The 27292-nt window shown below is 46.5% G+C and overlaps 1 protein-coding gene across 1 annotated transcript in view; it reads left to right on the top strand.

The window, feature by feature from the left end:
- The window catches only part of LOC142201157 (cytochrome c oxidase subunit 4 isoform 1, mitochondrial-like), a 179457-nt gene extending 152314 nt beyond the window's left edge, over positions 1-27143 (top strand). Inside the window, exon 5 of the mRNA XM_075271984.1 lies at positions 26938-27143. Within this exon, the coding sequence (XP_075128085.1) occupies positions 26938-27143 (206 nt within the window). The remainder of the gene's footprint in view (positions 1-26937) is intronic.
- The last annotated feature ends 149 nt before the right edge of the window (positions 27144-27292 follow it).

Genomic DNA, 27292 nt, shown 5'->3' with positions numbered 1-27292 from the left:
AACAGCCCAGTTTGGACCAATTCATGGTGGAGGGAGCCTCTAAAAACCCCAGTTTGGACCAATTCATGGTGGAGGGAGCCTCTAAAAACCCCAGTTTTGGCAAATTCATGGTGGAGGGAGCCTCTAAACAGCAGAGTTTTGGGAAATTCATGGTGGAGGGAGCCTCTAAAAACCCCAATTTGGGCAAATTCATGGTGGAGGGAGCCTCTAACCAACCCAGTTTGGACAAATTCATGGTGGAGGGAGCCTCTAAACAGCCAAGTTTCTGGAAATTCATGGTGGAGGGAGCCTCTAAAAACCCCAGTTTGGGCAAATTCATGGTGGAGGGAGACTCTAAAAACCACAGTTTGGCCAAATTCATGGTGGATGGATCCTCTAAAAACCACAGTTTGGCCAAATTTATGGTGGAGGGAGCCTCTAAAAACCACAGTTTGGACCAATTCATGGTGGAGGGAACCTCTAAAAACCCCAGTTTGGCCAAATTCATGGTGGAGGGAGCCTCTAAAAACCACAGTTTGGCCAAATTCATGGTGGAGGGAGCCTCTAAATACCCCAGTTTGGACCAATTCATGGTGGAGGGAGCCTCTAAAAACCCCAGTTTGGACCAATTCATGGTGGAGGGAGCCTCTAACCAGCCCAGTTTGGCCAAATTCATGGTGGAGGGAGCCTCTAAACAGCCAAGTTTCTGGAAATTCATGGTGGAGGGAGCCTCTAAAAACCCCAGTTTGGGCAAATTCATGGTGGAGGGAGACTCTAAAAACCACAGTTTGGCCAAATTCATGGTGGATGGATCCTCTAAAAACCACAGTTTGGCCAAATTTATGGTGGAGGGAGCCTCTAAAAACCACAGTTTGGACCAATTCATGGTGGAGGGAACCTCTAAAAACCCCAGTTTGGCCAAATTCATGGTGGAGGGAGCCTCTAAAAACCACAGTTTGGCCAAATTCATGGTGGAGGGAGCCTCTAAATACCCCAGTTTGGACCAATTCATGGTGGAGGGAGCCTCTAAAAACCCCAGTTTGGACCAATTCATGGTGGAGGGAGCCTCTAACCAGCCCAGTTTGGCCAAATTCATGGTGGAGGGAGCCTCTAAAAACCACAGTTTGGCCAAATTCATAGTGGAGGGAGCCTCTAAAAAAACCCAGTTTGGACCAATTCATGGTGGAGGGAGCCTCTAAAAACCCCAGTTTGGACCAATTCATGGTGGAGGGAGCCTCTAAAAACCACAGTTTGGACCAAGTCATGGTGGAGGGAGCCTCTAAAAACCCCAGTTTGGACCAATTCATGGTGGAGGGAGCCTCTAAAAACCCCAGTTTGGACCAATTCATGGTGGAGGGAGCCTCTAAACAGCCCAGTTTGGACCAATTCATGGTGGAGGGAGCCTCTAAAAACCCCAGTTTGGACCAATTCATGGTGGAGGGAGCCTCTAAAAACCCCAGTTATGGCAAATTCATGGTGGAGGGAGACTCTAAACAGCAGAGTTTTGGGAAATTCATGGTGGAGGGAGTCTCTAAAAACCCCAATTTGGGCAAATTCATGGTGGAGGGAGCCTCTAACCAGCCCATTTTGGACAAATTCATGGTGGAGGGAGCCTCTAAACAGCCAAGTTTCTGGAAATTCATGGTGGAGGGAGCCTCTAAAAACCCCAGTTTGGGCAAATTCATGGTGGAGGGAGACTCTAAAAACCACTGTTTGGCCAAATTCATGGTGGAGGGAGCCTCTAAAAACCACAGTTTGGCCAAATTTATGGTGGAGGGAGCCTCTAAAAACCACAGTTTGGACCAATTCATGGTGGAGGGAACCTCTAAAAACCCCAGTTTGGCCAAATTCATGGTGGAGGGAGCCTCTAAAAACCCCAGTTTGGACCAATTCATGGTGGAGGGAGCCTCTAAATACCCCAGTTTGGACTAATTCATGGTGGAGGGAGCCTCTAAAAACCCCAGTTTGGACCAATTCATGGTGGAGGGAGCCTCTAAAAACCCTAATTTGGCCAAATTCATGGTGGAGGGAGCCTCTAAAAACCACAGTTTGGCCAAATTCATGGTGGAGGGAGCCTCTAAAAAAACCCAGTTTGGACCAATTCATGGTGGAGGGAGCCTCTAAAAACCACAGTTTGGACCAATTCATGGTGGAGGGAGCCTCTAAACAGCCCAGTTTGCACCAATTCATGGTGGAGGGAGCCTCTAAAAACCCCAGTTTGGACCAATTCATGGTGGAGGGAGCCTCTAAAAACCCTAGTTTGGCCAAATTCATGGTGGAGGGAGCCTCTAAAAACCACAGTTTGGCCAAATTCATGGTGGAGGGAGCCTCTAAAAAAACCCAGTTTGGACCAATTCATGGTGGAGGGAGCCTCTAAAAACCCCAGTTTGGACCAATTCATGGTGGAGGGAGCCTCTAAACAGCCCAGTTTGGACCAATTCATGGTGGAGGGAGCCTCTAAAAACCCCAGTTTGGACCAATTCATGGTGGAGGGAGCCTCTAAAAACCCGTTTGGCCAAATTCATGGTGGAGGGAGCCTCTAAAAACCACAGTTTGGCCAAATTCATGGTGGAGGGAGCCTCTAAAAACCCCAGTTTGGACCAATTCATGGTGGAGGGAGCCTCTAAAAACCCCAGTTTGGACCAATTCATGGTGGAGGGAGCCTCTAACCAGCCCAGTTTGGACCTATTCATGGTGGAGGGAGCCTCTAAACAGCCCAGTTTGGACCAATTCATGGTGGAGGAAGCCTCTAAACAGCCCAGTTTGGGCAAATTCATGGTGGAGGGAGCCTCTAACCAGCCCAGTTTGGACCAATTCATGGTGGAGGGAGCCTCTAAACAGCCATGTTTTGGGAAATTCATGGTGGAGGGAGCCTCTAAAAACCCCAGTTTGGACCAACTCATGGTGGAGGGAGCCTCTAAAAACCCCAGTTTGGACCAATTCATGGTGGAGGGAGCCTCTAAAAACCACAGTTTGGCCAAATTCATGGTGGAGGGAGCCTCTAACCAGCCCAGTTTGGACCAATTCATGGTGGAGGGAGCCTCTAAACAGCCAAGTTTTGGGAAATTCATGGTGGAGGGAGCCTCTAAAAACCCCAGTTTGGGCCAATTCATGGTGGAGGGAGCCTCTAACCAGCCCAGTTTGGACCAATTCATGGTGGAGGGAGCCTCTAAACAGCCAAGTTTTGGGAAATTCATGGTGGAGGTAGCCTCTAAAAACCCCAGTTTGGGCAAATTCATGGTGGAGGGAGCCTCTAACCAGCCCAGTTTGGACCAATTCATGGTGGAGGGAGCCTCTAAAAACCCCAGTTTGGCCAAATTCATGGTGGAGGGAGCCTCTAAAAACCACAGTTTGGCCAAATTCATGGTGGAGGGAGCCTCTAAACAGCCCAGTTTGGGCAAATTCATGGTGGAGGAAGCCTCTAAAAACCACAGTTTGGCCAAATTCATGTTGGAGGGAGCCTCTAACCAGCCCAGTTTGGACCAATTCATGGTGGAGGGAGCCTCTAAACAGCCAAGTTTGGGCAAATTCATGGTGGAGGGGGCCTCTAACCAGCCCAGTTTGGACCAATTCATGGTGGAGGGAGCCTCTAAACAGCCAAGTTTTGGGAAATTCATGGTGGAGGGAGCCTCTATAAACCCCAGTTTGGCCAAATTCATGGTGGAGGGAGCCTCTAAAAACCACAGTTTGGCCAAATTTATGGTGGAGGGAGCCTCTAAAAACCCCAGTTTGGACCAATTCATGGTGGAGGGAGCCTCTAAAAACCCCAGTTTGGACCAATTCATGGTGGAGGGAGCCTCTAAACAGCCCAGTTTGGACCAATTCATGGTGGAGGGAGCCTCTAAACAGCCCAGTTTGGGCAAATTCATGGTGGAGGGAGCCTCTAACCAGCCCAGTTTGGACAAATTCATGGTGGAGGGAGCCTCTAAACAGCCAAGTTGTGGACCAATTCATGGTGGAGGGAGCCTCTAAAAACCCAAGTTTGGCCAAATTCATGGTGGAGGGAGCCTCTAAAAACCACAGTTTGGCCAAATTCATGGTGGAGGGAGCCTCTAAAAAACCCCAGTTTGGACCAATTCATGGTGAAGGGAGCCTCTAAAAACCCCAATTTGGACCAATTCATGGTGGAGGGAGCCTCTAAACAGCCCAGTTTGGACCAATTCATGGTGGAGGGAGCCTCTAAAAACCCCAGTTTGGACCAATTCATGGTGGAGGGAGCCTCTAAAAACCCCAGTTTGGACCAATTCATGGTGGAGGGAGCCTCTAAAAACCCCAGTTTTGGCAAATTCATGGTGGAGGGAGCCTCTAAACTGCCAAGTTTTGGGAAATTCATGGTGGAGGGAGCCTCTAAAATCCCCAATTTGGGCAAATTCATGGTGGAGGGAGCCTCTAACCGGCCCAGTTTGGACAAATTCATGGTGGAGGGAGCCTCTAAACAGCCAAGTTTTGGGAAATTCATGGTGGAGGGAGCCTCTAAAAACCCCAGTTTGGGCAAATTCATGGTGGAGGGAGACTCTAAAAACCACAGTTTGGCCAAATTCATGGTGGAGGGAGCCTCTAAAAACCCCAGTTTGGCCAAATTCATGGTGGAGGGAGCCTCTAACCAGCCCAGTTTGGACCAATTCATGGTGGAGGGAGCCTCTAAACAGCCCAGTTTGGACCAATTCATGGTGGAGGAAGCCTCTAAACAGCCCAGTTTGGGCAAATTCATGGTGGAGGGAGCCTCTAACCAGCCCAGTTTGGACCAATTCATGGTGGAGGGAGCCTCTAAAAACCCCAATTTGGAACAATTCATGGTGGAGGGAGCCTCTAAAAACCACACTTTGGCCAAATTCATGGTGGAGGGAGCCTCTAACCAGCCCAGTTTGGACCAATTCATGGTGGAGGGAGCCTCTAAACAGCCAAGTTTTGGGAAATTCATGGTGGAGGGAGCCTCTAAAAACCCCAGTTTGGGCAAATTCATGGTGGAGGGAGCCTCTAACCAGCCCAGTTTGGACCAATTCATGGTGGAGGGAGCCTCTAAAAACCCCAGTTTGGCCAAATTCATGGTGGAGGGAGCCTCTAAAAACCACAGTTTGGCCAAATTCATGGTGGAGGGAGCCTCTAAACAGCCCAGTTTGGGCAAATTCATGGTGGAGGAAGCCTCTAAAAACCACAGTTTGGCCAAATTCATGTTGGAGGGAGCCTCTAACCAGCCCAGTTTGGACCAATTCATGGTGGAGGGAGCCTCTAAACAGCCAAGTTTGGGCAAATTCATGGTGGAGGGGGCCTCTAACCAGCCCAGTTTGGACCAATTCATGGTGGAGGGAGCCTCTAAACAGCCAAGTTTTGGGAAATTCATGGTGGAGGGAGCCTCTATAAACCCCAGTTTGGCCAAATTCATGGTGGAGGGAGCCTCTAAAAACCACAGTTTGGCCAAATTTATGGTGGAGGGAGCCTCTAAAAACCCCAGTTTGGACCAATTCATGGTGGAGGGAGCCTCTAAAAACCCCAGTTTGGACCAATTCATGGTGGAGGGAGCCTCTAAACAGCCCAGTTTGGACCAATTCATGGTGGAGGGAGCCTCTAAACAGCCCAGTTTGGGCAAATTCATGGTGGAGGGAGCCTCTAACCAGCCCAGTTTGGACAAATTCATGGTGGAGGGAGCCTCTAAACAGCCAAGTTGTGGACCAATTCATGGTGGAGGGAGCCTCTAAAAACCACAGTTTGGCCAAATTCATGGTGGAGGGAGCCTCTAAAAAAACCCAGTTTGGACCAATTCATGGTGGAGGGAGCCTCTAAAAACCCCAATTTGGACCAATTCATGGTGGAGGGAGCCTCTAAACAGCCCAGTTTGGACCAATTCATGGTGGAGGGAGCCTCTAAAAACCCCAGTTTGGACCAATTCATGGTGGAGGGAGCCTCTAAGAACCACAGTTTGGCCAAATTCATGGTGGAGGGAGCCTCTAAAAAACCCCAGTTTGGACCAATTCATGGTGGAGGGAGCCTCTAAAAACCCCAGTTTGGACCAATTCATGGTGGAGGGAGCCTCTAAACAGCCCAGTTTGGACCAATTCATGGTGGAGGGAGCCTCTAAAAACCCCAGTTTGGACCAATTCATGGTGGAGGGAGCCTCTAACCGGCCCAATTTGGGCAAATTCATGGTGGAGGGAGCCTCTAACCGGCCCAGTTTGGACAAATTCATGGTGGAGGGAGCCTCTAAACAGCCAAGTTTTGGGAAATTCATGGTGGAGGGAGCCTCTAAAAACCCCAGTTTGGGCAAATTCATGGTGGAGGGAGACTCTAAAAACCACAGTTTGGCCAAATTCATGGTGGAGGGAGCCTCTAAAAACCACAGTTTGGCCAAATTTATGGTGGAGGGAGCCTCTAAAAACCACAGTTTGGACCAATTCATGGTGGAGGGAGCCTCTAAAAACCCCAGTTTGGACCAATTCATGGTGGAGGGAGCCTCTATAAACCCCAGTTTGGACCAATTCATGGTGGAGGGAGCCTCTAAACAGCCCAGTTTGGACCAATTCATGGTGGAGGGAGCCTCTAAACAGCCCAGTTTGGGCAAATTCATGGTGGAGGGAGCCTCTAACCAGCCCAGTTTGGACCAATTCATGGTGGAGGGAGCCTCTAAACAGCCAAGTTTTGGACCAATTCATGGTGGAGGGAGCCTCTAAAAACCCCAGTTTGGCCAAATTCATGGTGGAGGGAGCCTCTAAAATCCACAGTTTGGCCAAATTCATGGTGGAGGGAGCCTCTAAAAAAACCCAGTTTGGACCAATTCATGGTGGAGGGAGCCTCTAAAAACCACAGTTTGGCCAAATTTATGGTGGAGGGAGCCTCTAAAAACCCCAGTTTGGACCAATTCATGGTGGAGGGAGCCTCTAAAAACCCCAGTTTGGACCAATTCATGGTGGAGGGAGCCTCTAACCAGCCCAGTTTGGACCAATTCATGGTGGAGGGAGCCTCTATACAGCCCAGTTTGGACCAATTCATGGTGGAGGAAGCCTCTAAACAGCCCAGTTTGGGCAAATTCATGGTGGAGGGAGCCTCTAACCAGCCCAGTTTGGACCAATTCATGGTGGAGGGAGCCTCTAAAAACCCCAGTTTGGACCAATTCATGGTGGAGGGAGCCTTTAAAAACCACAGTTTGGCCAAATTCATGGTGGAGGGTGCCTCTAACTAGCCCAGTTTGGACCAATTCATGGTGGAGGGAGCCTCTAAACAGCCAAGTTTTGGGAAATTCATGGTGGAGGGAGCCTCCAAAAACCCCAGTTTGGGCAAATTCATGGTGGAAGGAGCCTCTAACCAGCCCAGTTTGGACCAATTCATGGTGGAGGGAGCCTCTAAACAGCCAAGTTTTGGGAAATTCATGGTGGAGGGAGCCTTTAACCAGCCCAGTTTGGACCAATTCATGGTGGAGGGAGCCTCTAAACAGCCAAGTTTTGGGAAATTCATGGTGGAGGTAGCCTCTAAAAACCCCAGTTTGGGCAAATTCATGGTGGAGGGAGCCTCTAACCAGCCCAGTTTGGACCAATTCATGGTGGAGGGAGCCTCTAAAAACCCCAGTTTGGCCAAATTCATGGTGGAGGGAGCCTCTAAAAACCACAGTTTGGCCAAATTCATGGTGGAGGGAGCCTCTAAACAGCCCAGTTTGGGCAAATTCATGGTGGAGGGAGCCTCTAAAAACCACAGTTTGGCCAAATTCATGGTGGAGGGAGCCTCTAACCAGCCCAGTTTGGACCAATTCATGGTGGAGGGAGCCTCTAAACAGCCCAGTTTGGGCAAATTCATGGTGGAGGGGGCCTCTAACCAGCCCAGTTTGGACCAATTCATGGTGGAGGGAGCCTCTAAACAGCCAAGTTTTGGGAAATTCATGGTGGAGGGAGCCTCTATAAACCCCTGTTTGGCCAAATTCATGGTGGAGGGAGCCTCTAAAAACCACAGTTTGGCCAAATTCATGGTGGAGGGAGCCTCTAAAAACCACAGTTTGGCCAAATTCATGGTGGAGGGAGCCTCTAAAAACCCCAGTTTGGACCAATTCATGGTGGAGGGAGCCTCTAAAAACCACAGTTTGGGCAAATTCATGGTGGAGGGAGCCTCTAACTAGCACAGTTGTGGGAAATTCATGGTGGAAGGAGCCTCTAAGCAGCAGAGTTGAGGGAAATCAGGGTGGAGGGAGCCTCTAACCAGCAGAGTTGTGGGAAATCAGGGTGGAGGGAGCCTCTAACCAGCAGAGTTGTGGGAAATCAGGGTGGAGGGAGCCTCTAACCAGCAGAGTTGTGGGAAAACAGGGTGGAGGGAGCCTCTAACCAGCAGAGTTGTGGGAAATCAGGGTGGAGGGAGCCTAGTATTAGCAGAATTGTGCAACGCTTATGGTGGATGAGTATGATGATGCGGAGGAATTGGAGAGGTTGAGCACAGACATGGAGTTTCATGTTGGGGTGCTTTACACAGGTGGGCACGAAAACGAAGGCTCTATCCAGTGGTGGTTCATTTTTATCAAAGTGAGCCGGTCGGCACTCTCAGCTGACAGACGGGTGCGCTTGTCAGTGATGATGCCACCAGCTGCACTGAACACCCTCTCAGATAGGACGCTGGCGGCAGGACAGGACAGCACCTCCAAGGCATATAGGGCAAGTTCAAGCCACAGGTCCAACTTCGACACCCAATACGTGTAGGGCGCAGAGGGATCGGAGAGGACAGCGCTGTGGTCGGAAAGGTATTCCCGCAACATGCGCCTATACTTCTCACGCCTGGTGACACTAGGACCCTCCGTGGCGGCACTTTGGCGAGGGGGTGCCATCAAGGTGTCCCAGACCTTAGACAGTGTGCCCCTCGTTTGTGTGGACCGGTGAGAACTTGGTTGCCTACTGGAGGAACTGCCCTCCCTGCCGCCAACGTCACATGCTGGAAACATCTCCATCATATTCTGCACCAATTGCTTGTGGCAAGCATTGATGCGATTGGCCCTCCCCTCTACCGGAATAAAAGAGGAGATGTTGTTTTTATACCGGGGGTCAAGGATAGCAAAGATCCAGTACTGGTTGTCCTCCATGATTTTGACAATACGCTTGTCGGTTGTAAAGCACCCCAACATGAACTCAGCCATGTCTGCCACAGTGTTAGTTGGCATGACTCCTCTGGCTCCACCAGAAAGTTCAATCTCCATTTCCTCCTCATCGTCCATGTCTACCCATCCGCGCTGCAACAATGGGACGATTCGAAGTTGCCCGGAAGCCTCCTGTATCACCATCACATCATCGGACAACTCTTCTTCCTCCTCCTCCTCCTCCATTAAACGCGATGAAGCGGACAGATGTGTGGACCTACTCTCCAGCTGTGACGGATCGGATGCTATCCCTGACTCCTCTGTGTGATCTGAGTTATCCCTGATGTCAATCAGGGATTCTCTCAGAACACACAAGAGCGGGATTGTAAGGCTCACCATCGCATCCTCAGAGCTCACCCTCCTTGTGGACTCCTCAAAGACCCGTAGGATGTCACAAAGGTCTCTCATCCATGGCCACTCATGGATGAGAAACTGAGGCAGCTGACTTTGTGGCACCCTAGGGTTTTGTAGCTGGTATTCCATCAAAGGTCTCTGCTGCTTAACCACTCTATTCAACATCTGAAACGTTGAGTTCCAGCGTGTGGGGACGTCGCACAAAAGCCGGTGTTGTGGCACATGCAGGCGTTGCTGGAGAGATTTTAAGCTAGCAGCGGCTACTGTCGACTTGCGAAAGTGGGCGCACATGCGCCGCACTTTCACCAGTAGCTCTGGAACATTGGGGTAGCTCTTTAGGAAACGTTGCACCACTAGGTTGAAGACGTGGGCCAGGCATGGAACATGTTGGGTCCGGCAAGCTCCAGAGCTGCTACCAGGTTCCGGCCGTTATCACACACGACCATGCCTGGGCCCAGGTGCAGCGGCTCAAACCATATTGCCATCTCATCGAGGAGGGCATCCCTCACCTCGGAGGCAGTGTGCTGTCTGTCCTCCAAGCTGATCAGCTTCAGCACGGCCTGCTGACGTCTACCAACGCCAGTGCTGCAACGTTTCCAACTCGTAGCTGGGGTCAATCTAACAGCGGAGGAGGAGGCGGTGGCGGAGGAGGAGGCGGTGGCGGAGGAGGAGGAGGGGGGTGTTCTTCTCGTGTCCCTGCCAGGAATGTTAGGCGGGGAGATGAGGTACACCGGGCCAGTTTGGGAAGCAGTCCCAGCCTCAACTACATTCACCCAGTGTGCCGTCAGTGAAATGTAGCGGTCCCTGTCCGCATGCACTTGTCCACGCGTCGGTGGTCAAGTGGACCTTTGTGCAAAGCGCGGAACTAAGGGCCCGCCTGATGTTGAGTGAAATTTGCTGGTGCAAGGCGGGGACGGCACACCGGGAGAAGTAGTGACGGCTAGGGACGGCATAGCGAGGTGCCGCAGTTGAACACAGGTCCAGGAAGGCGGGAGTTTCAACAAGCCGGAACGCCAACATCTCCTGGGCCAGCAGTTTAGCGATGTTGGCGTTCAAGGCTTGCGCGTGTGGGTGGTTAGCGGTGTATTTCTGCCGCCGCTCCAATGTCTGAGAGATGGTGGGTTGTTGTAAAGAAGCGCCTGATGGTGCCTTTGATGGTGCAGGAGAAGGAGATAAGACAGGAACAGGGGAGGATGAGGAAGAAGTCAACAAAGTGGCGGAGGCAGATGAAGTGGTGTCCTGGCTCGTCCTCTGGCGTGCATCGCCAGCACAGTGAGCAGTGGCAGTGGCAGAGGCAGAGGCAGTGGCGTGAACGGCAGGCGGCCTTTGTCCTGCCGTTGCTGCCTGCCACTGATTCCAGTGCTTGGATTCCAAATGACGGCGCATTGAAGTGGTGGACAGGTTGCTCTTCTCAGAGCCCCTAATCAATTTCGAGAGGCAAATTGTGCAGACAACACTATATCTGTCCTCGGCGCATTCCTTGAAAAAACTCCACACCTTCGAGAAACGTGCCCTCGAGGTGGGAGTTTTTCGGGGCTGGGTACGAACTGGAACATCTTGGGAGATTCCGGGTGTGGCCTGGCTTCACCTGTGCTGCTGACCTTGCCTCTGCCTCTAGCTACCCTTTTTGGTGCTGCACCTGCCTCAACATCCACACTACTTTCCCCGCTTGACATCCCCCCTGTCCAGGTCGGGTCAGTGTCCTCATCATCCACCACTTCCTCTTCCAACTCCTGTCTCATCTCCTCCTCCCGCACAATGCGCATGTCAACTGGATGCCCTGACGGCAACTGCGTCTCATCGTCGTCGATGAGGGTGGGTTGCTGGTCATCCACCACCAAATCGAACGGAGATGGAGGAGACTCCAGTGTTTGAGCATCTGGACACAGATGCTCGTCTGTTAGGTCCGTGGAATCGCGAAATGGAGGGGCAGGTTGAGGGACAATGAAAGGAGCGGAGAACAGCTCTGGGGAGCAGGGACAGTTGGCGTTATTGTTCTGGGAAGATTGGGAATTTTGGGAGGAAGGAGGACAAGACTGTTGGGTAATAGGAGGAGAGGAGGCAGAGGCTGACTGGCTGGTGGATAATGTGCTGTAGGCGTTATCCGACAGCCATTGCAAGACCTGTTCCTGGTTCTCGGGCCTACTAAGGTTTGTACCCTGCAGTTTAGTTAATGTGGCAAGCAACTCTGGCACTGTGGAGTGGCGCAATGCTTGCTGCCCCACAGGAGTAGGCACGGGATGCCCTGTGGCTTCACCGCTACCTTGCTCCCCAGAACCATTCCCCCGACCTCGCCCACGGCCTCGTCCACGTCCCTTTCCGTGAGCCTTGCGCATTTTGAATTCCCAGGCAGAAAATGACACTATATGGCAGTAGCAAGACTTGAGGGTATTTGTAACCTCAATATATTCTTTGAATTCCCAGTCAGAAACTGGCACTATATGGCAGTGGCAGGACTTGAAGGTATTTGTAACCCCAATATATTCTTTGAATTCCCAGTCAGAAACTGGCACTATATGTCAGTGGCAGGACTTGAAGGTATTTGTAACACCAATATATTCTTTGAATTCCCAGTCAGAAACTGGCACTATATGGCAGTAGCAAGAAATGAGGGTATTTGTAACCCCAATATATTCTTTGAATTCCCAGTCAGAAACTGGCACTATATGGCAGTGGCAGGACTTGAGTGTATTTGTAACCCCAATATATTCTTTGAATTCCCAGTCAGAAACTGGCACTATATGGCAGTGGCAGGACTTGAAGGTATTTGTAACCCCAATATATTATTTGCATTCCCAGTCAGACAATGGCACTATATGGCAGTGGCAGGACTTGAAGGTATTTGTAACCCCAATATATTCTTTGAATTCCCAGTCAGACAATGGCACTATATGGCAGTAGCAAACATAGTGGGTGTATATAGCCCCAATTCTATTGCTAGGGGACTTGCAGTGTATTTCTGGGGTGAAGGTGGGGGGGGCACACTGTTGGAACGGGGATCGGGGGTATATATAGGGTATACGGGAATACACTGTCAGTGTATTCCATTCAGGATCCTGGGAAAGCTGGGTTGCGGCGATTGAGCCCGTCAGTGCCACGTTACACTGACAAGCTTCTCCCTGGAATTTAGCTCTTATAAGAGCTGTTGGTTGTCTTCTCCTTCCTATCCTAGCCTGTCCCTGCCTACCCAGAATCTAAGCCCTAGCTAAATGGACGGAAACCTCCGTCCTCGGTGAATTGCAAGCTCAGACAGACGCGAACCTGGGCGGCGCTGTTCTTTTAAATCAGAGGTCACATGTTTTCGGCAGCCAATGGGTTTTTCCTACTTTTTTCAACGTCACCGGTGTCGTAGTTCCTGTCCCACCTACCCTGCGCTGTTATTGGAGCAAAAAAGGCGCCAGGGAAGGTGGGAGGGGAATCGAGTAATGGCGCACTTTACCACGCGGTGTTCGATTAGATTCGAACATGGCGAACAGCCTAATATCCGATCGAACATGAGTTCAATAGAACACTGTTCGCTCATCTCTAATCACCACTTCATCAAACGAATAAACAAAGTAACAATTGTCACACGTTAACCTGGTCAGTCCAACACCTTATTTAATAACTATTCCCAAGATGACCTATAAGGTATAGCTATTACATGTTTCTAAAAAATATTACTTTCTACATGGGTCTAATCTCATTGTCCGTGTTAACTATTTAATCCAATAACCATTAAAAGTTTAAAAAATATTATTCTGAGTCCTCTGATTATTACTGAGTATAAATATACAAGTATAGATATACAGTGAAACCACCCAAATTACAGAAAAATTGACTTTTATATGGGTGCTCCTCTCTAAGAAAAATAATAAAGAATGCAGGTTAAAGTGTCTAACGGAGATGACAAGAGAACCCAATCCAATGTTATATTTCCCAAACAAATGTAAAAATGTGTTTATGTGTCTAAATGAGCGGCGCGTTACTCTGTGAGAATGGAGCCTAAGGAGGTATTTGAAGATAAATTGGCTTCATAGTCGAGTTGCCAGAAGAAAGTCATTACTGTGTAAATGCCACAAAGAATCTCACCTTCAATACTCCAAACAGCACAGAGACGAGCCTCAAAACTTCTGGAACAAGGTAATTTGGAGTGGTGAGACAAAAATCTAACTTTAGGGCCACAACCATAAACGTTACATTTGGAGAGGTGTCTCAAAGGCCTATGATGAAAGGAACACCATTCCTACTGTAAAGCACGGAGATGGATCACTGATGACGTGGGGATGTGTGAGCTTCAAAGGCATAGAAAACTTGGTCAAAGTTGAAGGAAAGATGCATGCAGCATGTTATCAGCAAATACTGGAAGCAACTTTGCACTCATTAGCCAGGAAGCTGCGCATGGGACGTACTTGGACATTCCAACATGACAACAATCCAAAACACAAGGCCAAGTCGACCTGTCATTGGCTACAGCAGAAGAAAGTGAAGGTTCTGGAGTGGCCATCTCAGTCTCCTGACCTCAATATCATTGAGCCACTCTGAGGAGATCCCAAGTGCGCAGGACATGCAAGACATCCCAGGAATTTACAGGAAATGGAGACTTTTTGCCATGAATGGGCAGCTCTACCATCTATGAAAATAAAGAGCCTCATCCATAACTACCACAAAAGACTTCAAGCTGTCATTGATGTTAGAGGGGGCAATACACGGTAACGACTGGGGTTTGTGAACTTTTGCACAGGGTCATTTTGATGTTTTTGGTTGTCATTATGATTTTAAAAAAAGGAAACAGAGAAGTATGACAATAAATGGCTTCAACCAACCACTAACCATGAGCCAAATTTTTTGTGTTATCATCCATTTTATCTGAAAAAAGGTAAAAAAAAAAATCTGTCGGGGAATGTAAACTTTTTAACGCAACTGTATGTATAGTGTGCAGTCATGAGAAAAATAAAGTACACCCTCTTTGAATTCTATGATTTTACATATTAGAGCTTAAAATGAAACATCTGGTCCTTAGAAGGTCCTAAAATCAGGTATATACAACCTCAGATGTATAAAAACAGGTGAGAGATGTCACCATTGTATTATTTCTTTAACACAAACAAGGTCAAAAACTATGAAAAAGAGGGGCCACACGGTGGCTAGGGGGCTCAGTGGCTAGCACTGCAGCCTTGCAGCGCTGGAGTCCTGGTGTTCAAATCCCGCCAAGGGCATAAAACCATCTGCAAGGAGTTTGCATGTTCTCCCCGTGTTTGCATGGATTTCCATCCCATATTCCAAAGACATACTGATAGGGAAAAATGTACATTGTGAGCTCTATGTGGGGCTCACAATCTACATTTAAAAAAAAAAAAAAAACTATGAAAAACTACATACACCCCATGAATAGAAACACCATTAGCAAGTACTTGTTTTCTGTAGGTACCAGGCTCTTATTTTGTTCCAGAGGAATTTTGGCCCACTTTTCCTTACGATGCTGCTTCGATTCATTGAGGTTTGTAGGCATTTGTTTATGCATAGCAAGTCTCACCACAGGATTTCACTTGGGTGGAGGTATGGACTTTGATTGTATTCATTCAACATCTTGATTTTTTTAGTTTTTCAGCCATTCTGTTGTGTATTAGCTGGAGTTCTTAAGTTAATTATTCTGCTCCATGACCCAGTTTCGGCCAAGATTTAGCTGTTGGACAGATGGCCTCACATTTGACTCTAGTGTACTTTGAGGTACCAAGGAGTTCATGGCCTACTCAATGACAAAATAAGCCAAAATTGTCACTCTATGCCGTGTTTGCTTTTTTGCCACATGTGGCACTTTGCACTATGGTAAATAACAGCTGAGGCATATACAGTGGGGCAAAAAAGTATTTAGTCAGTCACCAATAGTGCAAGTTCCACCACTTAAAAAGATGAGAGGCGTCTGTAATTTACATCATAGGTAGTCCTCAACTATGAGAGACAAAATGAGAAAACAAATCCAGAAAATCACATTGTCTGATTTTGTAAGAATTTTTTTTTGCAAATTATGGTGGAAAATAAGTATTTGGTCACCTACACACAATCAAGATTTCTGGCTCTCACAGACCTGTAACTTCTTCTTTAAGAGTCTCCTCTTTCCTCCACTCATTACCTGTAGTAATGGCACCTGTTTAAACTTGTTATCAGTATAAAAAGACACCTGTGCACACCCTCAAACAGTCAGACTCCAAACTCCACTATGGTGAAGACCAAAGAGCTGTCAAAGGACACCAGAAACAAAATTGTAGCCCTGCACCAGGCTGGGAACACTGAATCTGCAATAGGCAACCAGCTTGGATTGAAGAAATCAACTGTGGGAGCAATAATTAGAAAATGGAAGACATACAAGACCACTGATAATCTCCCTCGATCTGGGGCTCCACGCAAAATCTCACCCCGTGGGGTCAAAATGATCACAAGAACGGTGAGCAAAAATCCCAGAACAATGCGGGGGGACCTAGTGAATGAACTGCAGAGAGCTGGGACCAATGTAACAAAGCCTACCATCAGTAACACACTACGCCGCCAGGGACTCAGATCCTGCAGTGCCAGACGTGTCCCACTGCTTAAGCCAGTACATGTCCGGGCCCGTCTGAAGTTTGCTAGAGAGCATTTGGATGATCCAGAAGAGTATTGGGAGAATGTCCTATGGTCTGATGAAACCAAACTGGAACTGTTTGGTAGAAACACAACTTTTTGTGTTTGGAGGAAAAAGAATACTGAGTTGCATCCATCAAACACCATACCTACTGTAAAGCATGGGGGTGGAAACATCATGCTTTGGGGCTGTTTCTCTGCAAAGGGGCCAGGACGACTGATCCGGGTACATGAAAGAATGAATGGGGCCATGTATCGTGAGATTTTGAGTGCAAACCTCCTTCCATCAGCAAGGGCACTGAAGATGAAACGTGGCTGGGTCTTTCAACATGTCAATGATCCAAAGCACACCGCCAGGGCAACGAAGGAGTGGCTTTGTAAGAAGCATTTCAAGGTCCTGGAGTGGCCTAGCCAGTCTCCAGTTCTCAACCCTATAGAAAACCTTTGGAGGGAGTTGAAAGTCCGTGTTGCCAAGCGACAGCCCCAAAACATCACTGCTCTAGAGGAGATCTGCATGGAGGAATGGGCCAACATGACAACAACAGTGTGTGCCAACCTTGTGAAGACTTACAGAAAACGTTTGACCTCTGTCATTGCCAACAAAGGATATATAACAAAGTATTGAGATGAAATTTTGTTACTGACCAAATACTTATTTTCCACCATAATTTGCAAATAAATTCTTACAAAATCAGACAATGTGATTTTCTGGATTTGTTTTCTCATTTTGTCTCTCATAGTTGAGGTCTACCTATGATGTAAATTACAGACGCCTCTCATCTTTTTAAGTGGTGGAACTTGCACTATTGGTGACTGACTAAATACTTTTTTGCCCCACTGTATAGAAACCTATGTGTGGGTAACAGAATACAATAGTAAATAACAGCTGAGGCATATATAGAAACCTATGTGTCCCCTGACGAAGCCTGTTGTATACAGGTGAAACGCGCGTCGGGTCCTTGCATTTTTTGGGTATGTATGGTGGCAATATTCTGGTTATTCTTTGTGGGCATGTTACTTACCTGGGATCAGTACATTTATGATAGTAGAGGTGTCTTCACACAATTTACCTTATCATTGAGCTGTTTAAACCTCATGGTTTGTTTGCCTGGTATATATTCATGTTCATGGAGCCATCCATTCCATATCCTTATGTTGGCATATTAGTACATGTAGTCTTGTCTACCCCTTTGTAATTTCCTGCATTATTTGTATGTGTCATGTTGTTATACTATTTTATGAGTATTCAATAAAAGTTATCTTTTATATTTTTGTACAATTGTGTGGTTGACTTGTTTTGTTACTTTGCACTATGGCCAAATATTTCCACTTTGTTTTCACCTGTCATTGTTACTGAAGTTTTATGTTTAGTTCAGCAGTAACATTGCAAACTTAGGACATACTGATGTGTTTTTTCCTTTTGGGGTTATTTTTTAGAAAGAAGGAGCTTTCTCTTGGCAATCCTTCCAAATGTTCAGTCGTTTTATAAATGTCTTATCAAGAACTTCAACATTTAGTATGCTAACTTAAGCCTGTAGAATCTTAGATGTAGATCTTAGTTTTTTTTGTAAGTTTTCTGATCATTTAACAGTCTGACATTGGACTGAATTTTCTAGAAGAACCACTCATGGGAAGATTATCAATAGCTAAAATGTTTTCCGTTTGTGAATAATCTTTCTTACTGTAGAATAATGGAATTTAAATTGTTTGGAAATGGCCGTATAACCCATCTCAGATTAATTGGGAGCAGCAATTAGTTCGCTAAGATCATGTTTGATGTCTTTCTTCTCTGGCATTATGTTAAAACTCATCTGAATACTCCAGACCAGCAATCTGTCAAAACTTCTAAGACAATTAAATTTTCACACATGAATTCTGCATTTTGGCCCAATTTTTGAGCCCCCTCCCTCTGCTCACAGTACTCGTCCATAGATGAGTATTATCAGGAGGGGAGGAGGCGTTCCTATTAGCGCTGCTTGTACAGACGGACGGTCCTGACAGAGTGTCAGAAATGCCCTTCTGACTGTAAAGAGCTATGATACCGGGACCGATAGCTCTTTACCCGGGGCACAGATCGGGAAAGCTGACAGTGCACTGAATTCAGAACATAGTATATAAAACTGCCTGTGCCCCAAACCATGAAAGGTCCTCTTTAAGTTAGCATATTAAAAAAAACTCCCTTGACCCATCCTGTGTTGCTAACTATTAAACCATTTCTAACCTCCCCTTCATCTCTAAACCCTGCATTACTACAGAATACCAATGACTTTCTCCATTCTGTCTCTAACCTCAGAGCTCACCTTCACCCCAACTATTCAGAAACTTGCACACTCTTCTCATCTGCACAATAAAAACATCTGCAGAATCCACCCTTTTCTCACTGTGGAAACATCAAAAACCCTTCATTATCGCCAGACTCATCTCTCTGTCAAACCAGTACACAGATGCTCCTACCATGTGTCAGTTGCTACACTGGTTGCTCATCCATCACAGAATACAATATAAAATTATCACACTCACCCATAAATCTATCCACAGTACTGCGCCTCCCTACATCTCCTCCCTTGACACTGTCTGCCACCAATAGAAATCAATGGATCAGTTTTTAAACAGAAATAAAACGGATTGACGTTCATTTTATGTTGGCTAAAAATGGATCAGAGGGTTGGGTCAAAAAAGAAAGTCCAATGAAATTCATCCGTTTTTTTTTTTGACTGATGGTTACTAATAGATGACACTCAAACATCAAAATTAATAATGGAACGGAAGCAAAACAGATTCAAAATAGCCGTCAAAATATTGTTTGTACAGACCAAAAACATCCCTGTCATGTACATAAGGTCTTATTCTTCATGTACGTTCTTTCTCCTACACTTCTACATTTGCTTTTGTCTAGCGTCTAATGAATACAAATAATAATTGTTGTGCGTATTATTAGCCTTACAGTATTTCTGAAACAATAGAATGTATTCACATCACTAAATACTTGTCTTGCATTATCAGCCACATCAATTAATCATCCTTGACATGAACAGTCCTAATCCTAAACAGTCTGCGAGGATGATCCATTGAGGTCCATTAGTGGTTACATGGTGTGTCCCATTAATTTGAATGGGAGTTATGGCTGGTGCAGCCACATTGACATTAATGGACCTTGATGAATCACATGCACATCTCGCAAGCTTGAAACATCCATCCATTCAGATAATGCTAAAAAGTCTTTGCCAAGCTAATGAACATTAACGTGCAAAAACAGTAAATATTACAGTTCTAAATATAGGGAAAAAAGCATTTGTCCTTGAAATGCAGAGAATTGTCGAGTAATTTAAAGCGCGTGACAGCATGTGTTTGATGAGTTGGAGCCCAGGGACTCCTTTTCTTATTTAATTGGACCATTCAGTACAGAGTAAGCACAAACTTATCATGCTGGGCAGCTGTCTTTGCAGTCATAATGAGCTTCCCATAGTCGCTCCGAATCCCCATCAGCCCTCCCTTAGCCTTTCTCCTCTCTACAAGTCCAAACCTTGTCAAGTGATGATTTCATTTTCTTCATTTGTGGGGTAATATAAAATAGTCTTTTGACAAGGATTTGACATTTCCTCATGTGCATACTTAAATAAAGTGGGAAAGCTGTAGTGGTTGGTGTTAATGGAATGGCGATGCATTGAGAGCTTAATGAATGCCTAAATAATCGGATCTTGACATTCTATGTCAATATCAACCAACATTACATACCTTCTTAAGTGCAAATATTATTTCTGAAAACATTACCATTAATCAAGGGACAGACTTGTAAAAGCAGAAAGGATAACTCATTACTATTCAGTTAGTTTGTTTGTCCACAAGCTAAAAAAAATAAATAAAGGGAAATAAAGGAATTCAGACAAATTTGCTAATGGGCCAAAACCATATTTACAAAATAAATAAATCAATACATTTCTAAAGACCAACCTTAACCATTGCAATATTTTTTTGAGAATTTAGAAGCTGGCTTACCTTTATTGTCTTTCTGGGACTGTCTGCCTTTGTTACCAATAAATTGAAGTAAGGTCAGGTTCACACAGGGGTTTTTTGGACTTGATTTTGACTCAGAGGCAGCCTCAGAATCCAGTTCAAAAAACAGCTAGCCGTGACTGGATGCCGGTGCTTGTGCATATAGTGCATTAGCATCCAGTCGCGGCATTCCGCTCCGAATTAGTCCTAAATGAATGGGTCTAGTGGGGAGGGAATGTCGCGCCGCGGAATCCGCCTCAGAAAGGGCAGATGGCTTCTTTTTTCTGCGAGCAGGAACAAAACACTCATGGAAAAAGGAACCCACTGAATTCAATGGGAGGTGGTTTTTTGAGCTGGATTTTGACACGGATTCCGCATGAAAATCCAGACCAAAAAACCCCATGTGAACCCAGCCTAAGGGTTTTGTGTATGATAAATCTCTCTCAACATTATGGAGGGATTTTGGTCTACTCTTCTATACAACATTGCTTGAGTTCACTGCAGTTTATTTGTATTTGTACAGTTACCAAGTAGAGATGAGCGAACACTAAAATGTTCGAGGTTCGAAATTCGATTCGAACAGCCGCTCACTGTTCGAGTGTTCGAATGGGTTTCGAACCCCATTATAGTCTATGGGGAACATAAACTCGTTAAGGGGGAAACCCAAATTCGTGTCTGGAGGGTCACCAAGTCCACTATGACACCCCAGGAAATGATACCAACACCCTGGAATGACACTGGGACAGCAGGGGAAGCATGTCTGGGGGCATAAAAGTCACTTTATTTCATGGAAATCCCTGTCAGTTTGCGATTTTCGCAAGCTAACTTTTCCCCATAGAAATGCATTGGCCAGTGCTGATTGGCCAGAGTACGGAACTCGACCAATCAGCGCTGGCTCTGCTGGAGGAGGCGGAGTCTAAGATAGCTCCACACCAGTCTCCATTCAGGTCCGACCTTAGACTCCGCCTCCTCCGGCAGAGCCAGCGCTGATTGGCCGAAGGCTGGCCAATGCATTCCTATGCGAATGCAGACTTAGCAGTGCTGAGTCAGTTTTGCTCAACTACACATCTGATGCACACTCGGCACTGCTACATCAGATGTAGCAATCTGATGTAGCAGAGCCGAGGGTGCACTAGAACCCCTGTGCAAACTCAGTTCACGCTAATAGAATGCATTGGCCAGCGCTGATTGGCCAATGCATTCTATTAGCCCGATGAAGTAGAGCTGAATGTGTGTGCTAAGCACACACATTCAGCACTGCTTCATCAAGCCAATACAATGCATTAGCCAGTGCTGATTGGCCAGAGTACGGAATTCGGCCAATCAGCGCTGGCCAATGCATTCTATTAGCCCGATGAAGTAGAGCTGAATGTGTGTGCTAAGCACACACATTCAGCTCTACTTCATCGGGCTAATAGAATGCATTGGCCAGCGCTGATTGGCCAGAGTACGGAACTCGACCAATCAGCGCTGGCTCTGCTGGAGGAGGCGGAGTCTAAGGTCGGACCTGAATGGAGACTGGTGTGGAGCGATCTTAGACTCCGCCTCCTCCAGCAGAGCCAGCGCTGATTGGCCGAATTCCGTACTCTGGCCAATCAGCACTGGCTAATGCATTGTATTGGCGTGATGAAGCAGTGCTGAATGTGTGTGCTTAGCACACACATTCAGCTCTACTTCATCGGGCTAATAGAATGCATTGGCCAGCGCTGATTGGCCGAATTCCGTACTCTGGCCAATCAGTGCTGGCCAATGCATTCTATTAGCTTGATGAAGCAGAGTGTGCACAAGGGTTCAAGCGCACCCTCGGCTCTGATGTAGGAGAGCCGAGGGTGCACTTGAACCCTTGTGCACCCTCAGCTCTGCTACATCAGAGCCGAGGGTGCGCTTGAACCCTTGTGCACACTCTGCTTCATCAAGCTAATAGAATGCATTGGCCAGCGCTGATTGGCCAATGTATTCTATTAGCCTGATGAAGTAGAGCTGAATGTGTGTGCTAAGCACACACATTCAGCTCTACTTCATCGGGCTAATAGAATGCATTGGCCAGCGCTGATTGGCCAGAGTACGGAACTCGACCAATCAGCGCTGGCTCTGCTGGAGGAGGCGGAGTCTAAGATCGCTCCACACCAGTCTCCATTCAGGTCCGACCTTAGACTCCGCCTCCTCCAGCAGAGCCAGCGCTGATTGGCCGAATTCCGTACTCTGGCCAATCAGCACTGGCTAATGCATTGTATTGGCTTGATGAAGCAGTGCTGAATGTGTGTGCTTAGCACACACATTCAGCTCTACTTCATCGGGCTAATAGAATGCATTGGCCAATCAGCGCTGGCCAATGCATTCTATTAGCGTGAACTGAGTTTGCACAGGGGTTCTAGTGCACCCTCGGCTCTGCTACATCAGATTGCTACATCTGATGTAGCAGTGCCGAGTGTGCATCAGATGTGTAGTTGAGCAAAACTGACTCAGCACTGCTAAGTATGCATTCGCATAGGAATGCATTGGCCAGCCTTCGGCCAATCAGCGCTGGCTCTGCCGGAGGAGGCGGAGTCTAAGGTCGGACCTGAATGGAGACTGGTGTGGAGCGACCTTAGACTCCGCCTCCTCCAGCAGAGCCAGCGCTGATTGGCCGAATTCCGTACTCTGGCCAATCAGCACTGGCTAATGCATTGTATTGGCTTGATGAAGCAGTGCTGAATGTGTGTGCTTAGCACACACATTCAGCTCTACTTCATCGGGCTAATAGAATGCATTGGCCAATCAGCGCTGGCCAATGCATTCTATTAGCGTGAACTGAGTTTGCACAGGGGTTCTAGTGCACCCTCGGCTCTGCTACATCAGATTGCTACATCTGATGTAGCAGTGCCGAGTGTGCATCAGATGTGTAGTTGAGCAAAACTGACTCAGCACTGCTAAGTCTCTGCATTCGCATAGGAATGCATTGGCCAGCCTTCGGCCAATCAGCGCTGGCTCTGCCGGAGGAGGCGGAGTCTAAGGTCGGACCTGAATGGAGACTGGTGTGGAGCGATCTTAGACTCCGCCTCCTCCAGCAGAGCCAGCGCTGATTGGTCGAGTTCCGTACTCTGGCCAATCAGCGCTGGCCAATGCATTCTATTAGCCCGATGAAGTAGAGCTGAATGTGTGTGCTTAGCACACACATTCAGCTCTACTTCATCAGGCTAATAGAATACATTGGCCAATCAGCGCTGGCCAATGCATTCTATTAGCTTGATGAAGCAGAGTGTGCACAAGGGTTCAAGCGCACCCTCGGCTCTGATGTAGCAGAGCTGAGGGTGCACAAGGGTTCAAGTGCACCCTCGGCTCTCCTACATCAGAGCCGAGGGTGCGCTTGAACCCTTGTGCAGCCTCGGCTCTGCTACATCAGAGCCGAGGGTGCGCTTGAACCCTTGTGCACACTCTGCTTCATCAAGCTAATAGAATGCATTGGCCAGCACTGATTGGCCAGAGTACGGAATTCGGCCAATCAGCGCTGGCCAATGCATCCCTATGGGAAAAAGTTTATCTCACAAAAATCACAATTACACACCCGATAGAGCCCCAAAAAGTTATTTTTAATAACATTCCCCCCTAAATAAAGGTTATCCCTAGCTATCCCTGCCTGTACAGCTATCCCTGTCTCATAGTCACAAAGTTCACATTCTCATATGACCCGGATTTGAAATCCACTATTCGTCTAAAATGGAGGTCACCTGATTTCGGCAGCCAATGACTTTTTCCAATTTTTTTCAATGCCCCCAGTGTCGTAGTTCCTGTCCCACCTCCCCTGCGCTGTTATTGGTGCAAAAAAGGCGCCAGGGAAGGTGGGAGGGGAATCGAATTTTGGCGCACTTTACCACGTGGTGTTCGATTCGATTCGAACATGGCGAACACCCTGATATCCGATCGAACATGTGTTCGATAGAACACTGTTCGCTCATCTCTATTACCAAGTGTTTATCTCCAAACTAGAAACAAATAAGAAATAAAAGACAAATCCGCTAATAGGAAAAAGCTGTATTTTAAAAACATCATCCTAAACACCATCCTTCATCTTTGCAATATTTTTTTTTTTTTTAATTTAGAAGTCAGCTTACCTTTATTGCCTTACAAGGGCTGTGTGCTTGGAGCAATCCCATTTTGTAAAACCACCTTAGGTCAGGAACCCATATTGCGAAAACACAGTTTTTACAGTACCTGCAATGTGGATGGGTTCATAGCTAATCCCATCCACACATTGCAGAAGAAAATCAGCAACATCTGGCACATGTGCCAAGATTGGCACCAAGTGGTTTCATCCCCATCCCCCATCCCTTTTTTCAGGGTTAGGAATGTGGTGGCCAACAATGGTCAACGTCCTTTTGCAGAAATATTCCAACCTTTGGGCATCCCTTCATAATGATGTCTGACGTACTTCCAGTTATGTAACTATCTGGAGAACTTGACTCCCACCTCCAACCTTTCTACTGAACACATTATTCAAGGATCTTTGCCTCCCCCCCCCTTCAACCCTGGCACATCATTTCCTTAATGTATGGTTTGTTGCTGAATCGTGGGTGGGGAATGGGGGTCTCCTCTTTGCTGAGGTGTAAGAACAGGATTTGGATTGTTTGTTTTCAAGAGAACAATTGCAGAAATTATACGCTATGACTCATAAAATGTCTAACTCCTCAATTATAAAATACTGTCTCAATGGTATTACATTCTGACTGCAACACTTACAGTCCTATGAAAAAGTTTGGGCACCCCTATTAATCTTAATCATTTTTAGTTCTAAATATTTTGGTGTTTGCAGCAGCCATTTCAGTTTGATATATCTAATAACTGATGGACACAGTAATATTTCAGGATTGAAATGAGGTTTATTGTACAAACAGAAAATGTGCAATATGCATTAAACCAAAATTTGACCTGTGCAAAAGTATGGGCACCTCAACAGAAAAGTGACATTAATATTTAGTAGATCCTCCTTTTGCAAAGATAACAGCCTCTAGTCACTTCCTGTAGCTTTTAATCAGTTCCTGGATCCTGGATGAAGGTATTTTGGACCATTCCTCTTTACAAAACAATTCAAGTTCAGTTAAGTTTGATGGTCGCCGAGCATGGACAGCCCGCTCTCAAATGATCTGAAAACAAAGCTTGTTCAACATAGTTGTTCAGGGGAAGGATACAAAAAGTTGTCTCAGAGATTTAACTTGTCAGTTTCCACTGTGAGGAACATAGAAAGGAAATGGAAGACCACAGGGACAGTTCTTGTTAAGCCCAGAAGTGGCAGGCCAATAAAAATATCAGAAAGGCAGAGAAGAAGAATGGTGAGAACAGTCAAGGACAATCCACAGACCACCTCCAAAGAGCTGCAGCATCATCTTGCTGCAGATGGAGTCACTGTGCATCGTTCAACAGTGCACTTTGTACAAGGAGAAGCTGTATGGGAGAGTCATGAGAAAGAAGCCGTTTCTGCAAGCACGCCACAAACAGAGTCGCCTGAGGTATGCAAAAGCACATTTGGACAAGCCAGCTTCATTTTGGAAGAAGATCCTGTGACTGATGAAACAAAGATTGAGTTGTTTGGTCATACAAAAAGGCGTTATGCATGGTGTCCAAAAAAACAGCATTCCAAAAAAAACACTTGATACCCACTGTAAAATTTGGTGGAGGTTCCATCATGCTTTGTGGCTGTGTGGCCAATGCCAGCACCAGGAATCTTGTTAAAGTTGAGGGTCGCATGGATCCCACTCAGTATCAGCAGATTCTTGAGAATAATGTTCAAGAATCAGTGACGAAGTTGAAGTTACACCGGGGATGGATATTTCAGCAAGACAATGATCCAAAACACCGCTCCAAATCGACTCAGGCATTCATGCAGAGGAACAATTACAATGTTCTCGAATGGCCATCCCAGTCCCCAGACCTGAATATCATTGAACATCTGTGGGGTGATGTGAAGCGGGCTGTCCATGCTCGGCGACCATCAAACTTAACTGAACTTGAGTTGTTTTGTAAAGAGGAATGGTCCAAAATACCTTCATCCAGGATCCAGGAACTGATTAAAAGCTACAGGAAGTGACTAGAGGCTGTTATCTTTGCAAAAGGAGGATGTACTAAATATTAATGTCACTTTTCTGTTGAGGTGCCCATACTTTTGCACAGGTCAAATTTTGGTTTAATGCATATTGCACATTTTCTGTTAGTATAATAAACCTCATTTCAATCCTGAAATATTACTGTGTCCATCAGTTATTAGATATATCAAACTGAAATGGCTGTTGCAAACACCAAAATATTTAGAACTAAAAATGATTAAGATTAATAGGGGTGCCCAAACTTTTTCATAGGACTGTATTTCCCCAGGTGTCCACAGCTTGCTGGCGATGTGGCGCAGCGAGGGCTCCATGCTATGTATTTGGTGGTCCTACCCAGCTATGGCTACCTTATGGAGGGACATCTCTGTACTGTATAACTATATGTGCTGGCCTTACACCGCCCTCACCCCCAGCAAGCCTTGCTATCTATGCCGCTGGGCCCCTTTTCTAACTTTGTACAGTGGTCATTATGATTACAGTGATACCATTTTTAGATTGGTTTTATTATGTTTTGCCGATTTTACAAATAACGTAATTCTGACATCTTTAACTTTTTTTTAGTGTTTTGTTGATGGAGATATCCTTATTTGCAGGGAAAGTTGTACTTTTTATTGGTACCAATGTGTAGTATGTATGACTTTTTGTCACTTTTTATAGTTATTTTTGGGGAAAGCAAATTGACCAATTTTGCTCATTGTGTTTTTTTTGTTTTTTTTTTACACCGTTCACCATACAGGATAAATAACACTATTTTTTTTTCATACTATGTATTTATTAAATGTAAAAGTGAGTTTATTGAACTTTTTAGTGTTTGAGTATTCTTTATTGTTGTGACAGGGAACGGCACTCAGGAGGCCATTGCTCCGCCTTCTGGCTGCCATGGCAACTCCTTGGACCTGCTGGATGCTGTGATCGCTATTGATCACGGCATCCAGGGGATAATCCGCCAGTCAGAGCATCTTCGAGCTCTGGCAGCCAGTTCCAGGCCTCAGTTGCGTTACAGCTCCTATGTCCATGTTAACTACATACTCAGCACGATGTAACAGCAAAACGAACAGCGGAAAGAGGTTAAAGAAGAGCCTTCTGCGCCATTTTATTAAGGCTGCATTCCTTGGGCTCTAGAAATCCTAACTTGCCCCGACCTGTGGATGGAGGCACTCAATTACGTTATGCATATGGATAAGCTGGGTGC

The sequence above is a fragment of the Leptodactylus fuscus genome, chromosome 4, assembly GCF_031893055.1.
Source record: "Leptodactylus fuscus isolate aLepFus1 chromosome 4, aLepFus1.hap2, whole genome shotgun sequence".
NCBI lineage: Eukaryota > Metazoa > Chordata > Amphibia > Anura > Leptodactylidae > Leptodactylus > Leptodactylus fuscus.
Note: the sequence above shows the minus strand (reverse complement) of the source record. Positions and strands in the feature narration are given on the sequence as shown.